Below are 17153 nucleotides of genomic sequence, written 5' to 3' on the forward strand. Positions count from 1 at the left end.
GATATTAATAAATGAACAGTATGGCAAGAACCCGTCCACGAAAGCTCCCCTGGAACTGTTTTACAGAATGAATGGGCATATCAGAAGCACAAAAATAACAGTGTGTGTCAGCCCTCTATACTATCCATGGAACCAGATGTGCCAGCCTCAGGCTTCATGTTCCTTATGGCATGCACGACATGAAAGCAAGAGAGCATCAAGCACCCATCATTACTGAAAACAGTGTATTTTAGTGATACTGGCATGACCAAAATGTAACTGCTGATCAATGCCAATTAGCTAGAATAATCCTGTTAGCGTTAGCTCAACTGTTCATTTATCTCTGCAACGCTAATTGTGTTTGAAGTTCTTTCTAACACTGACTCCTTTTGTACTGCAATGAAAGCCTGCAAAAACACTCATCAATTGAACAGCTGATACAGTGAACAATCCCCTTCTTCTTTCTTTTTTGAACCTTTGGAATCCTCAATGTTATAAAAGTACCACTGGATATTAATTGTATCATATATAGACCAAGTTCATGCATTGTTTTAATCTATTTTACAGGAACTATCATGCTTCTCCATAACAAGATATGTGTCTTACCAAATACCAAGTCTTACTGATTGTTGTGAGTGTATGTTCCTCTAAGAAAACAAACAAGAAAACCCCACACCTTTGCTTTGGTTCTTTATCAAGCATTAACTTAAATCACAACATGCATCCATCTGTTAAAATGAAAATATATTTTTTCTTATTGCTTCTTAATTTGTACTAGAAGAGCATTTTGGCAAAAAATGCTTCGCTGAATCCCCGAGTAATTGACAGCATGTTTGAAATTACTGGGCAGCTCTTGTTATTAGCTTTGGATGAACTTTATGACCAGACCAAAACGGACAATACGGAAAATCCAAGGGAGGTTTCATTAAATAAATTTATTTGTTAAAATAATTTAACTCCAAATACAACTGCTGAGTTTGCATTGAGTTCTATGTACAATTCTTGTTTTATTTGAAACATCAAGGTTTAAACAACTGACATTGTTACAAAACAAACTGTTGCCCCATTTTAAGTTGCCAGTTGTATTAGAGCTCAACAATTATCTGTGAAATACATTAATTCACCTCTGGGAAACTCCAAATCAACAGCGTTAAGCCTGGTTCCAGCACCCACTTCAGTCTTTCTTCAAACCCTGATCAAGAATTAACAGATGCACAACAATGCAGATAAAGCCTCCTGCAGTTGTCAAACATTTGCTTTTGTCGCGGAGTTTCACAATTAAAGCCTAGCCAGTGCTTTGACAGTACACTGGCAAAAAAATAAAAATAAAATAAAAATAAAAAAACAAACATGCACAACCCCCCCCAACCAAATGGCTGACATCTTTAGGCAACATTCTATACAGGAAAGCAAATACCAGTAGTTTTCCCACAGAAAAGTAATGGCAACTGTAGCACTAGGGTTAGGGAGAGGCTAGAACCAGAACAGAAGTCACCAAATTGTTTTGATGCTTTGAAGGGGGGGCGAAAAACAACAACAACAACAAAAGCAACTACGTGTAATACTTGAGATCTGACTCCCGTTTGTTTGCTTGGACCAGTTCTTGTGTGCATTTTTAAGGGAAAGAGGAAACAGTTGCTATCACTATCATCGCTTAAAAGAATAAAAGTTGCAACATTATATATATATATATATAAAAAAACAAACAAAACAACAAAAACACAAAAGAACAGGAGAAATGCTGTCTTTGTAGAAAAGGACAAAGCTCTACAAGAACAGCCAAAGGAAAAAGCGGGTCTTTGGAACAAATCATAACATTTTAAGGCATGTTATAAGAAACTTTCCAATACTATAATTGGTAATCCGATCAGGGTACAAATTAAACAACGACCAATGACTCCCACGGGGTGGCCACAAAACCGCCGTGTGGCTCACTCTACTGCGTTTCTGCTACCCCTAGATTTTGGGAAAAATCTGTCAAGTGCAACTGTCATTGATTCAAGCTCCACTATCTTCACGTTAGTGGAAATACAAATAGTGCATAACTACTTCCTCGGAATTATACGAAAAACAACACTTACGCTTTTCCCCCCCGCAGTATTTATATGGTAGCAAACACAGCCTAAGTTTTTGAAGACGTAAAAGTGACTGGGAAATATTTTCACTAATATTTTCTGTAAGGAATTGTACTGTGCAATTTTTCCTATATTAAATCTGTTTTACAATATGAACTCCACATTAGGCTGTTCATACCGTACTTTATGCCATTTTGTGGTCAATTAACAATTTCCAAGGTAAGATTGTTAATACCTCTGCAAATACTGTTGCATAACGTGCACTTCCAATTAAGTATTTTTAATTTTTTTGAGTGCTTATACAGCGGATCTCACACTGACAAGCTATTTGGCAATTTGTGCTGCTCAATGTTTCCATAATTTCCCAGTCTAGATATCTTAAAAACTGTCACCAAGCAAGACTCCAGCTGTTGAATTGATCTTGCTTAAGCATGGTGGCTGACACAACGGGCGGGGGGGAAGAGAACATTCATACCATCTAGTTTAGGCATAGAAGCTGTGGACCCAAACTAAAAGCCTACGTTTGCTATATAGTCAATGGAAAGAGGTAGGTGCCTCTAGGAGGGCGATTCGGAGCACCCAGGACGGGCATTCAGATGCCAGAAATAAATGGTGTGAATACCTCTCTAAGAGAAAGAGCAAAGCGCGGTAACAAAAGCTCCGTAAGGTAGACGGGGAAAAAGGGCTACATTAACTTTCGAGTAAGGCGTCATTTTTTGTGACATCTAATGCCCTTCCAGACGTTGGCTGTGGAAAGGTTTTGAAAGAGTAAGGGCAGAGATGGCCAGTTCTCTTCCGTTAACATGATTTCCTTTGTTTACCATCCACCGAACTACAATTTAAAACGTTAAGAATACGTATGCAAATCTGCAAAGCGTGTTGCACTTCAGTTTCCTTTGTAGAAGATGAGAGCATTTTAGGCAGTTCTGCAGATGGAGACAAAACTCTCGAACCTAACTCCAATTACAGCATTTCTAAGGGCCATATACACACACACGTACACACTCAACACACACGCACACCCCAGCACCCCTGTTTTCACTCATTGAAACACAAGGAACTACACTGTTACTGCACAAGATTGAAAAACTAATGAATGCATGGTGTTATTTAGACCACAGGCTCAGTGACTGTATTTTTATGGCCAATTTTACCTATAAAAGATCCAGCTCAAGACAATCTCTCCAGCATTTAAAATCTAAACATTGTGATTGAAAACTTTTCTATACTTTGATTGTAAGACTTCAGAATAGGTATTTCTGTGCCATTAGTCATGCAAATGATAAATACTTCACTGCTATGAAACTAGCAAGCCAGAGCTCGAGCATCCTTTCAAAATAAAACATTTGCTCCCACCATTTAACACTCCAATAATTGGGGAAACCTTTGAATAGTGTGTCAGGCAATTAAAGAGCCATTTCCACGCTCACCTAAGGAATTATAACTGTAACTATTTCACCTCTGAACTAAATGATTTCACGTGGTTATCCAATTTGCGTTTTCAATATTAAAGCTACGAAATAGCAAACATGATTTTCAAAGGTTAGTTAGGGATCACACCAGAGAACATAGCCCTTCAAGGCAAGAAAAACTGTTGTCTTCAACAAACTTAAAAATGCAGGATGTTCATACTGTCCCATGAGGTTTCTGCAGAAGGGAACATATGGATGCAACATGGCTTAATTTTCCTTACAAGATGGTACTAGTTAAACTATTAAAGTGTTCCTTGTTAGTAAGGCTCAGCAATTTTTTCATCACAGTTGCTTCCTCCTGGTTCAGTAAAGTGATAAATAAAGATGCTTCCTGCTTTGTAAACAGAGGGTTTGTTTGGCTTTTTGCAGACCAAAACCTGAAGCGATCCTCCATTTTTGAGCAGCAAAACAAAAGATTTAAAACATTCCAACGCCGTACTGTTTCTTCACCTGCCACTTCTTTTCGGATCTTGCCTCTCGTTTCGCACACCGATGGCAATGTCTTCTATTTCAAGATGTGGGATAAAGTGTTGAAATAATAGCATCACTTTTGAAAAAAATCCAAACTTATACAGGTCTCTGGTAACCTCTTCCTCTAACACTGTCAGAAGTTCAGGTGAAATCAACACATTTGACTGAACAAACTTGGCCACAAGCGATAGCGCACATCTGAAGCACAGCAATTTGAAAGACTTGGCTCTCCTTTTGCGCTTATGCTAGATGTGAATGGTCTTCAGTGATAATTTTCTCCACTGCTTCTGTTTCCCATTTCCAAAGGGTTTCTAACTTCTTCGGAAACGGTTGCTGTTGTTGCCGTGTGACGTGACAACACGTGTACGCTCAACTGGAATGACCCTGTAGATCAACTGGCTAGGCCATAAAATTGCAGGTGCTCAAAGGGAAAAACGGGTGAGATGTGGTCATTTAACCCAATTATATATCCAGAGTCAGTGATTGACTTTCAATGCTCAGCTCTGAGTTAATGATGCTACTTCACTACAGATGTATTTCAAGTGACCCACAAACCAGGAAGTGAAGTAGACAGTTTTACCACCTTACAAAATTTCTGCAAATTAAGTCCAGGTTAGGTCATTTTTAATGCTATTGTATATTACACGCAGAACAGCATGGATCATCTTTGTCTGGCTGTGCTGCATAGTTCATTTGTCTAACAATTTCCGCAAAGAGCTCATCCACCATTGTTTTACTTTTAGCAGAGGTCTCCATGAAAGGGCAGCCCCATTCTTCGGCTAAGGCTCTGCCTTCATTCGATGACACTTCTCTCTCGCTTTCCAGGTCCACTTTATTACCAACCAGAATTACTGGCACTTTCTCATACCTGCAGTTAAAAAAACACAACCAAACAAAAAGAAAGCAGCAATCATTATATTTCAAACGAAACGACACTCAAAAATGTAAACATCTATTTACAACCAGTACAGACCAAACAAGAAAGATGTTTGGACAATATGAACGTTCTACATTGGAAAAAAAAATGCTTCACATGTTTTGCATCCTAGCCATTTGTTGCACATCTCTTTCCCCCCCAAACTTTTTTCTTAAAATTCAAGGGAATACTTCCTCCTCTGAATGTTCTTTGTCACCAGGAAACCTGCCTATTATTGCCTTTTCTATGTTGTTAATCTCAGTTAGGGCGCAAGAACAGGACTGTGGTACTACCCTCTCTCCAACATTACATCTTCCTTCTCCCTGAACAGGTTTCACATTGTATTTCTTGCTTATGATAAGGAAGATGCATCACTCCCCCTTTCAAAGGTAACTTTAACATCTACCTTCAGTTAATATACACAGAACTCTCGGGTGAACAATAAATGGGAGAGCACCAAAGTGCCAGTAAATTCATTTGAAATTCCAGGCAGCCCACTACAAGTTCTGTCTACACACAGAAGTATTATATAAAAACATGCATTAACTAACACAGAAGATATAGCTTTTCCCTGCAGCATTCACATCATTATATGAGTTACAAAAGCTGAAAAGAAAATTAAGTACCAGGCAATACTATCACAGTTCTGCTTCATCACCAACTTGGACAACACAACAGATCATATAGGCTCTGCAGGGTTTTATTATTTTGAACCTCTTTGTGAGGGGATCCTTGCCATTTTTATTATTATTATTATTATTTTAATTAAAATGCCTGTCTTGTTCTCCCCCCCCCCCCCCCCCCCCCCCCCCCCCCCATCCTCCCATGCATAAAACCCTTCTTTAAACATGGATCTAAGCAAGTGTTTAGTCAGGTTTTAAATTTACATATTTGACATAACAGAGAAGAAAACACTGGGCCTGTTTCCCAAATGCTTTTACACTGGTTTTCTCATAAAAGCAATGAGGACTAAGAGAAAAACCGATTATGGTTTTTAACACTTAAACTAAACTAAGATCCAGGAGAAACAAGATGGTGGGTTCCCTCCTAATTTAAACCTGATTTTCTACTTTGCATTAGCTGTTTCGAGTCAAATGATTTGAGCACGACATTCATTGCTAACATGTGCAGCAGTTTAAGATGTTAGTGTCCTAAAGCCACCTATAACAACTTATCCCTCCCTTCTTTCTGCCTCCCAGGCAGGGCAGCAGAGCGGAGTTGGTGCATGTGCCTCCACAACTTGGTGTGACCCAGCAATGGTGATGAAATTGGGCTGTCAAGACTCTGCACAGAAACAGGGAATCTATATGTTCCTGTCAACTTGATCTCAGAGTCAAAGGAGAGAAGTACAGGAACTTCTCACAGCACCCCAGTATCTAAAATTGGTCCAACTATGTCATAAGGTGCACGTGAAATTCTAAGCTTTGTAATGTCTCTTCGCTAACTCTGAGAACATCACTTAATCCAGAGTCTAAGGCTGTGGTCAATAATTGTAGAGGATTCCCCTCACTTTTTCACCATTTATCCTATCCTCGTTTATGACCTGAGCAGCCGCAATCCATTTCTTACTCTCTAGATGCACAGTATTTAGCACAATGATACCTTTGGAACTCTTACAAGAGCTAAGCTGCCATTAATTAAATACCAAAATACACACAAGCATCTTGAAATCTGTCCTCCTGCGTTTCAGCACATGATGGCATAGTCTTTAATTACATAAGATGGATGGTGTTGAACAGATAATACAGCAATTCAGTGTTTTTTTTTTTAATCTTTACTATCAACGTGCATATGTCTTATTTTATTTGCTGTACAGCATTAAAAACCTTTAATGGAAGTAGAAACAGCTGCATCGTCACTATGTCTTGAATATCTGAGAGCCCCAAATGCGAACCTTTTTCTTCCAGCTTCTATAGATATTCTCTTTCTTCTCAATTTTACAAGTGGGAAAACCTGAGAAATTCAGAGTAGTTGCTTGAGAAGCATTCAGCAAAGAAGTAGCTGAGCCAGAATTAAAACACAGGATCACCTCTCTTCTTGTTCTGTAAGATCACTTCAATTTGTTGAGAAACACAGAGGGAAAAAAAGCCCACACACTTGTTGCAGATTTACAGATAGTTCAAATAAAACATTTTAGTGCTTAGAATGGTTTGAGAACCCTAGAAAAGCTGGGCAACTAAATATCCGAGGATCTGTGTTCTGTGAGTGCTTAGCATCTGGGAAATAGAGGGACAGAAATACTGAAGCTTCATACTAGAGGACAAAAAGAGGAACTGATGAGCTGAAGAGATAGATAGAAAAAGTTTAACTGTATTTATCTGCACAGGACTAAGAACTATTACATGGAACAGACTGAATCACCTTTCTGTATTGCTTTTTCCTGCCTTTAGGGCTTATGTTTGCCCTATTCACTACCTACCTTCACCATGTAAAATGAGACGAGAATCCTACAGTCAACAGCCTTATTTACCTCATAATCTGGATTCATCCAGTGACTTTATAACACTGAATTGTACAAAAAAAATGTTTCTGCAAAACCCTCATGTTGTTTTACTCAAATACTTCCTCAAAGGGCAAAAATAAGGTTGCTCTTGCAAAACACACATCTGTATTACATATATACATATATATACATGTAGATGTACATATACATCTACATATACATATATGCATCTGTATTACATATATTTTAAAAGATACATTGAATGTATTAATTCTGATTATAGTCTGGTTTTGTACATATATATACACAATGTATACATATATTCTGTATGAAAAAAGTTTTAGTCTGTCTTTCTACATACAAAAGTTGTTATCCATCATCTAGAATAATGCAAACTGGAATATCACAAATAATCGGAAAACAGTCCGTGGACACCAAGCAGAAGACTGGCTGCAGTATGGGCTTATTAGCTCCAGTTCAGTATTATTCAGTATCACAGAGATGTCTGTGCCTTATATTGTCTGAACATCAAGATGACGATGGACCGACTGTGAGTTGGGCTGTGCCACACCTGACCTAGCAGGCCTCTGCAGAAGCTACGTGGCTCCATGTCAGCCCCTGCTATCTTCAAAGGCCCTCCTAAGGGTCTTTGCAGCGTACTTCCCAGCTTTTGGGTTCTGGTAACACATCACAGAAAACCTAGAAGTCCTGAAGCTGGCTCTTGACTAAATGGCTCTGCGAGATCTGAGGTTCAAGATGGCTCTCCACTTTCGTCTCCTGGAGCTGCCAGAATTTCCTGCCTCACTCAGCACCCAGGCAGATCTGTTTCTGCTGAGCATGGAGGAGCTCCCTGCTTCCACTCCCTCCTTGCAGTGGCAGCTGATCCCACAGGAGGCTACTTCTACCTGTTCTCAGAGGTCTCACTCACACAGCTTCGGCCTGCCCCGGGTTTCGGCACGCTACTGAGGTGGTGGGCAACAGCACGGGCCTGCCATGAGAAAGGGCGATTTGTCAGATGCGGCAGAACTATGGGATTTTAATGAAATTTGAAGGGAAGAAGAACATCTATTTCCCCACAGGCTTTTCACCCTGTGGATTTCAGTGACCCGATAGGAAGCACCTTCTTTATGAAAGGAAAAAAATAAAATAAAGAGCTGCTATTAGGTTAACTGGCACCCGAGCAGCAATGCAGAACATTCCCATATAACCACAAAAAAATCAAACCTAGGATTTCACAAATCCTTCCAAAAGCTTCAAGCTGGATCTAACCCACTGACAAACACACTCCTAAAACAGACAGCACGCTCTATATTCCATCAAATTCTGTCTCAGCTTTCAGCAAATTCTGCCTCAGCATATACCTATCAAATTGTGTATCAGCAGAGCAAAAGAGGCTAAAACCTATTACCTATACCTGAGCCCATGAAAAAAAAAAAAACACACAAAAAAACACCACCACCAAATTGCTGTTGCTGCCATCCCAGGATGTGTGAGAGGGCAGCTATCCACCACGGGAGCTGTGCAGAGGTCTTGCATTTCGGCATGGCCTGCTCCCCCCTGCCTGTCCCCGTCGTGGTGGAGAAACGGCACGTTCCTGCCCCTCGTTCCCGGAGCAGAAAAATCCAATTTTCTCAGCACTGCTGAAAAGCTCTGAGCAGCACTGATCTTTCCTAATGAAAAGGATGAGGGCCACCTGAAAATATGAACTGCTGCCAGTTTCCTCTGTATCAGTGCGGTGAAGTATGTATTCTAGGGCAAACATCAGAGCTTGAAAGAAATATACTCCAGTGTAGCACGGGAAGACCTGACTTTTCAAGACCTCAGGAAGAAATTTTTGCAAGACCAATTACATGTGTTTGCAGAACGTGTTTAAAGAACAAGGTACTTCACCCTGCTGAAATGATCTCACTGTCTTAGGCTCCAATCTGATGGGTACAGAGCAGTGGCAGCTCCTGAAGATATAAACCCGACTGAGATCATTTACAGCCCCGTGAAGGACACCGGTGCAGAGTCAAATACCATCACATCTAGAATGTCACTCTAGCAAGATTCAGTCCTTGCTCCTTAAAAGATAACCAATATGTACTTACCAGTCTCAGATAACTTTATCCAATGCCAAAAGACTACCCTGATATCGATCTGTACAAGCTTCTGGGACCAGCAGGCCATAGTAAATCCCCCCAGTTTTCCTGAGGATGGACACCATAGCCACACAAAATCAGTAAATACATAGACTTTAAATGTTTAATGCAGCTCAGCTATGCACCGCTGACCACACAGCCTTACATGACATAGTGATAAACAGTTTCTACATTTTATCTTACCTCACATGGCACGTCCACCCGCATTTCTGTTTAGATTAATATGTATACTTTGAGTAACAGCTTAATTAACTTGTTAAACATTTAGAAAGTCTCTAGATGAATGGTATGTAAATGACCTGCATAGATCTCTACCTCACATTTTTTCTAACCTCCAGTCTTATTCAGAGAGAAAAACATGGGCAGTACAAACATCACATCTGAATTTCTTTTACATTTACAAGGTACTTTTCAGATTTCTGGTTGAAGCTGTCACTGGAGAAAGATGAAAAAGATGACATGAAGCGAAAATAGAATAAAATGAAGAAGAATAAATAAAATGAAGAACAAAAAATTAAGAATTTAAAAATATACACCACGACACTGATAAACAGATCTGACTCCCTTAAACTGTACTAGAGATTGTCCAGTATCCCTAGAACAGGCAAATAAATAAGTAGTGCACTGGAACAGAACAGGAGAAGACAAAAAGTGCAAAGGGGTTCCTGCTTTTTAATTAACGTTCAGGAAATGCTGCATCTTTTCTAGGATTTTTGCCTGAGCTCCATACGAGAGCTGAACACGTTGAACCAAAATGCAGAAGCTTTCTGTATAATAAAAACAAATTAAGAGAAAAAAAGATATGTTCTTAAAGACTATTTTTATGACTACATTAATTCCTGTTGAAGTTTATGGAAAGATGTATGGATTTCTAGCTTTACGTGTCAAATACTGTGACTGCTGAAATGTGAAGATATCTATCCATGATAACTTTTCCTAATCATCAAAGGAGTCTTAGGTTTGAAACCACCTTTATCTTCTTCTTTTGCACCACATTTTATTCCGTCCTCCTTTTCTGAGGGTGTTTCTGGCACTTTTCATAGTATTTCAAAAAGGAAAGCCTGTAAAGTGGTAAAGATACTAGGGAAAATGATGATACAAATATTATCAGAAGGTCAGGAAAATAAGCATTCTTCACTTTAGACTTACAAAAAAATTATGATAACAATCTTGCCAAAAGACACAGTAAAATAGTTCTGGGAAATATGAAATAAAGTACCAAAAATAGCAGTTAAATCCATTAGATTGTTTACAAATTCATATGCATCTATTACTAAACATTATTTTGTAATGCACGTACAAACTTTGATTGCCTGCAGTAAAGTCTGTCTTAACTTGAAGTTTCCTCAACTAGGGAAAGAATTTATTCTGAGTTTAACTATCAAGACTGTTTCTAGCCCTTTCACACAGTTTCTTGGATATTTAATATAAAATCCTCAATAGTTACAAATCACTTCAGCTGCAGAGAATAAGAAAAGAGACAGACTGTTCTCCAGTCTGGTGCTGAGCCTCTCAGACATGAGGACGAGAGGAAGCAAAGCTATGGAATCATCAAGTGCAAACATGCAAGCTGAAATAAGTACTTAAAGCTTCCAATTCTTGAACCAAAGCAACGGGAGAAAAAGAGATACCTATTCTACATTTGTATTATGTGTATATATATACACACTTCTAAAACATTACTACCTTATCTTAAGAAATTTAGGTAGAAAGGACGTTTCACTTTTTCCACACCCCAATTCCTTACATTTTGGTAGTTTTAAAAAAATAAATTAACATTATGGGTTAAATCAACAGCACATGCCCTGTCTGTAGAGCTCTATCTTTTCCCTGTGGAATTCTACAAATACACACGAATGAAGATGTGCCTGTACCTGTATACATAGATCAAATGTGTCAAGAGAATTTTATATATATATATAAATCTAAAAATAAGTAGGTTTTTGCAAAGTTTGAACTTTCCACATTTTGCTCTGTGCAACATGAAAATTATTGCAGCTTCTCGGGTAAATCCATACCTAACAGCTGTAAAACCCACACCACCATGATACAAACGAGTCATTCCAGTTTGCCGATTAATTGCATTTAATATTCAGTTTGGTAAGCTATATTGTGTAAGGATTTAATTAGTTAAGCAACAACTCCCAACTAAAAAAAAAAAGTCTTAAAATCATTTTTTATAAATGAGTAGATGTTAAAGAGCTTATTGGAAGTCCCACTGCAATTAGGTGCCTGAGTCATGAATTATTTTGCTATACAGAACAGCGTATGGCCTAATTGCGGGACTAGGGATCTAACATTTCATTCTAGGCTTTGACATGTACTCCCTATATAGCCTTCGGGAAACGAACTCTTCAGATGGGTAGACTTGAGGATAACTGTATACAGTCCGGTTAATTGTACTTACTCATAGGGCATCAAATTAAATAATAATTGTACAATGACTTGAAGAATAATATTAGTATAATAAATAACCACCACACCACATTGCTCTTGAGAAGACTTCAGAAACCATCCTTGCTCTTGTACATGAAACCTGCTGGAAATAATCACCTCAACTTAAATTAAATACTTTAAAGGCCAATTCAGTTCACTGGTTGTTATAGTCCACTTACACTTTCCAGTTTGGTTTCAAGGTCTAACTGAAGTCTCAGCCAATCCTAGTTTCACTGAAATTGTCCGACAGGCTCACCTTTGGTACTGTGCCTAGGTAGTATTAGAGGAAATAGTTGTCTTCCAACCAAAAGCCCAAGAAACAACAACAAAACCCAACGTAATGAAGCCCTATATACATACACATACATGTCTACATGCACACACACGTATACACATACATACACACAAATTCACATATGTATTCACACACACACAAATATATTTGCTTCCCAACTGTTCCTACAAGCGCTTTTTAATTTAACATGTTATTTCTTGGTAGCTTACAGCTGAGAACTTGCTAGGGACACAAATGGTGGATGATGATATCCTTTACATGTACTCAAACACCACCAAATAAACCTACATTCCTTAGCTACAACACATGATGTGTGTCATCTATGTATGAAGGACACTGAAGAATTTTCCAGGCTATTTCCAGTCACGTCAGAGAAAAATTCTTATTTACAAAAGATTTTCCACACCTAAGATCTCATGTGGGAACAGAACAATGACAAGCTCCTTCCAGATGGTCAGCCTGTTTCTACAGGTCACTGCAGATAAAGCCTCTGCCGGCAGCTGCATCACCTGCTTACACAGCAGAACAGCAAAAACACCTGAAAATTCAATGGTCTGCCAACATGCCCCATGTGAGAAAAGATTATCATTCACTTTAAAGTACCAAACCAGTCCCTAAAAAAAAATTACTGATCATCAAGTTCCTTGGGAGACCTTCTTCTCAGCAAGTTCACAGAAGCCCATGCATGCTTAAACTGCATCCAATGGCATTACCAGTTCCCCTCAAAGAAAGGCTCTGGCATGGGAAGAGGCAGACAATCAGCCCTTTTTGCACTGGGGATGACAACAGGGAGCCTATGACCCAAGTAACACCAGGTCTTACCCTTTCAGGCACTCGATAGCCTTTGCAAACAAAAGGTAAGCCTTCACCTTAAAGAGCATACCTTTTCCTAAGGTATCTATCATTCCAATTCATATCTAATGCTGAAATCAATTATCAGCACTGAAAAGACTCTAAGTGATATATAACATCTACCTGCTTAGCAGCAGGCTTGCTGTGAACACATGCATACAGTATTTCAATCCTTGCATTCCCTCTCTATACCACTCAAAAGTCTCATCTGATAGCAGCAATAACCACAAGCATAAAAGGCAAGGCAAGTGTTTTTTACCTGACCTTTTTCTTCATAACTAGTTCTCTTGTTTCTAATATGATACTTCCAAAGCAGCAGGAAAAATCAGAATGTCCTACAAACCTGAGATTCTCACAGGTGCATCACTTTCACTTAGTTTCTGCCTCATACTCAGTTTGTGTTGAAAGAAGTCTAGTTATCACAAAGCCTATGAACAGATAAGGCACAGTAGGGTTGCTTAAGTACAAAGCTCTTGCTCAAAAATTGCAGATACTCTAAATCTAACCACCTAGGTTAAAATAAATAAATAAATGCTGCTACTACCTGTAGCAATGGCTCAACATCTTGAAAATTAGGCTGCACGTTGAAGTATTTGTACTTTGTATCCATAATTGAAAGTTACTCTTAATGACTGTATTAGTTTTCTGACCTTAAATATTTTTAAGCCATATGCCACGGTAATATAGTAACGTTTATCGCAATGGGCATGACTGGATGTGTCAAGGGTTTTGGTACATACCAAATGTACAACACACAGAAGATACTACAGTTAAAAAGAACAGAAAATCCTAGAGACTACCATCAATATTTGATTTCTATTTTAAAGTCTTCCAGACATAACCACTTAGAATTAAATTTTCTGCAAAGTGTCAGAGGATAAAACACATTAAGTGAGAGGAGCGCCAACACACAACCTGGGTTCAATACCATACCCTGCTGAAGACTTCCTGAGAGATTTCTCACAAGTCCTTTAAATTCTGTATCTCTATTCTCCACCTGGAAAAACTGCCATCAGCCTTCACCTCAGAATGCCTAAGGCACGTAACCACCGTTGAGGCCTTTCATCCTTGGTCACCTGAGCATCCTGAAGGATTTGCTAGCCCTTTGGCTCATTCTCCAAGAGAAGAATATCCTGCACCCCAGCTGTTCTCAGCAACCTGCTACGTAACGGCACAAACCTTCAGTTTTTCTTTACAAGCATTCAGAACGTGTACATTAAGACAGATTCAGCGCCAACGTCAAGCTTGCCAGCAAAGACAGTACAGCCTTTAGATTAGGTGTGCCTCAGAGCAGGAGCAAAGAACAAACACCAGAGAGAAAAGCCAGAGTTGCTACCTCACTTCAGCTGTGCAGGCTGGAGCAAACAGCAGAGCTCACGGTATCTTAAAACATTGACACTCAAGGATTTGTCCTCCTCACGTCTCCATACAAAACTTGCACAAGGTCAAGAAGCCTGCCTACTCTGACAATGTGGGACTGAATACAACCCTTTGCAAAGGCAATAAAAAAATGCATATAGGCCTCTTGAACATCATACAGCAAATCTACAAAGCCTAATTTTTTCACACTTCTAATTTATGAGATCGCTGTGTTCATAAAACGTAAGTGACCCTAGCGGGTGCTACCATTTATCTACCAATACATGCTTTGTCACAAGAAGCTTCTCTCAGAACCATACCTTTTGAAATGCAAACTTTCAGATGGATTACTGTAATATTATAAAAGGTACTCTAAACTTACTGCGCAAGGAAGCACTGCCAATGAGGGGGAAGGAAAGTTGCCACATAGATTTGTGCCAATTCAAATATAGCAAAGGGTATGCCTGTAGCTGGGTTAAAGAAAAATCCGAGATCAAAATTTTGTTAGTATTCCACCTGGAAAAGCTGAAGCAACATCTAGCCCTTTTGTAAGGCACAGAATCTAGCAAGAAATGTATGTGAACAATGGTAGGCCTACTTTCCTACAGATTTGGTCGATGCTGTATCTAAAGCTCCAGTTTTTCCTTCTGCCTAATACTCCTTCCATCAACCACTCTCCAGTCCATAATTAAGCTTGAGCACATGCCACATTTTTTTCCCCACAACCTGAGCACCAACATGATCTCTTTCCCACCTACAACTCAGCAAGAACTTAAATCATTACTTAGATCTCTAATTCTCTCCAGTCTTAGAACCCCAGCATCACTGGGGAGGGAGGTCTCTGATCCAACTCCGTGACCAGAGGAAGGTCAGCTAGGAGACCTCGACCAGCTCATGCACCTGAAAACCTCCAACGATAGACCTTCCACAGCCTTGTTGGGAACTTGTCCCAGTATTGAATTTATTTGGACTTAGCTGCAGAATTAAAAATTTACTGGCTGGTAATGAAGGAAGATGAGACAAGCAGACAACTGAGTTGCATAAAGCTGGCCTCAACAGAGAACGGGCTGAGAAACAGATGCCAAAGCTATACAAATATGTATAACTACTAGTTTATGTAGAGGAATTGACAACCATACCTACATAACTCAAGGTAGGCATATATCTTATCATTGTGAAGGCAAAGTGACTTAACAAGATTTTCCAAAATTAACTAGAGCTCCCTGCATAAGTTAATGGTGACTTCAACCTCTTTATCCATGTTAAATCTATAGAAAGCGGAACTTATTAGTGAATACACAAAGTAAAAACTTTGGCTAGCATATTCAAATATGTAAGCCCTTTAAAAGGGTCAAAAGACCACAGTCCCGTAAGGCCTTAATTCACTCTTCAAAGTGAAAACGCTCTTATATTCCTTTAACCAACTCATAATCACTGATCAGAATCCAACTATAAAACTTATTTAAATAACTATTCTAATAGGATTTTCCCTAGCTCATTAAAATTACACTTTTACAGTCTTTGAGAACAGGCCTAACAATTAATTCAAAACCCTCTTAGTAGCATCACCTGCTTCTGAAGGATTAGAATTTAGGAACCATCACGTTGTTCAGTCCAACGAGAACCACACAGCTTCTTCTCGACATCAAGCTAGGAGCCTTCTTACTCCAGTAAATCAGGGCTGCTGATTTTTACCTCTACCCAAACATACTCCTTTAGAAACAGCTGCAGGCCTGGATCACAAAACTCATAGACAGCACAGAACAGCCCAGGTTGGAAGGGACGATCACCAAACGATCACCAAGTCTGATCTCAAACACCTATGTCCCTGGGTAGGCTTAAACTCACCTCTGACAATTTGATTGCCACTATCTCCATGGTCTGCACGATCAAGCACTGCACGTGGCTATAAACTGTATATCCACAGTGCCTTTTACTTATTTACTTTTAAAGAATTTGACCTTCTGCGATGAACTTAGCTTCAAGTCACCTAAAGCTTCAGAAAAAAAATATAAAAATAACCGGATTAAGCAGCAAACAACCAGGCATAAATTTCTGTTCTCCCATCAGTCACCACGTAGATGCTCAGGCAGATGGATACGAGAGTGCATGTGACGTGGCACAGCCTGAAGAGAATTTGAGAGCCTAGCATGAAGCAGAGGCTTCCTTGTTACCCTAGTAACCAAAGAATAATACAGCTTAATGTCCTTCAAGCTAATAAAAATACCCTACACTGCTTCTAAGAAAATTTTGCAAAAATGCTCTGCTGAGACAGATTTTCCTCACAACTGTACTATTATATTACAACTCTGGGTATTATTTGTAAGATGGGCTATTTTACAGAAACTCTGAGCAAGTGGCAACACAAGAATACCAAACCCAGGGAAGAGACAGAAGTCTGACTTTTATCATTTCGTCTTTTACTTTAGAAGCAGTATTATGATTTCATATCCTTTTGATTATAATCAAGGCCTCTTTTACCAATGTAAAATTTGTCTTCAACAAAAGAAGCCCAAGAACTTTTGGGTTACAGGTCCAACTGCTTCATTAACAGGTGCTCTGGAAGCCTCTTCACTCCTGCTGAGTTTCTACCAGAAACTCTCACTTCTGACTTGAGAAAGAAAACCATTCTGCCACGACCACAGAAAGTTGGTGGCCCTCATCTTAAAGAAAAACTTATTTAATTACCATAAGCTTGGTTTAAATAATTTGAA

At 39.1% G+C, this 17153-nt stretch overlaps 1 protein-coding gene across 1 annotated transcript in view; it reads right to left on the reverse strand.

Moving 5' to 3' along the window:
• Positions 1-895: 895 nt before the first annotated feature.
• RAP2A (RAP2A, member of RAS oncogene family) overlaps positions 896-17153 on the reverse strand; it is a 31813-nt gene continuing 15555 nt past the window's right edge. The window contains exon 2 of the mRNA XM_040538455.1: positions 896-4865. Within this exon, the coding sequence (XP_040394389.1) occupies positions 4628-4865 (238 nt within the window). The 3' untranslated portion in view covers positions 896-4627. The remainder of the gene's footprint in view (positions 4866-17153) is intronic.

Source organism: Cygnus olor, chromosome 1 (assembly GCF_009769625.2).
Source record: "Cygnus olor isolate bCygOlo1 chromosome 1, bCygOlo1.pri.v2, whole genome shotgun sequence".
Classification (NCBI taxonomy): domain Eukaryota; kingdom Metazoa; phylum Chordata; class Aves; order Anseriformes; family Anatidae; genus Cygnus; species Cygnus olor.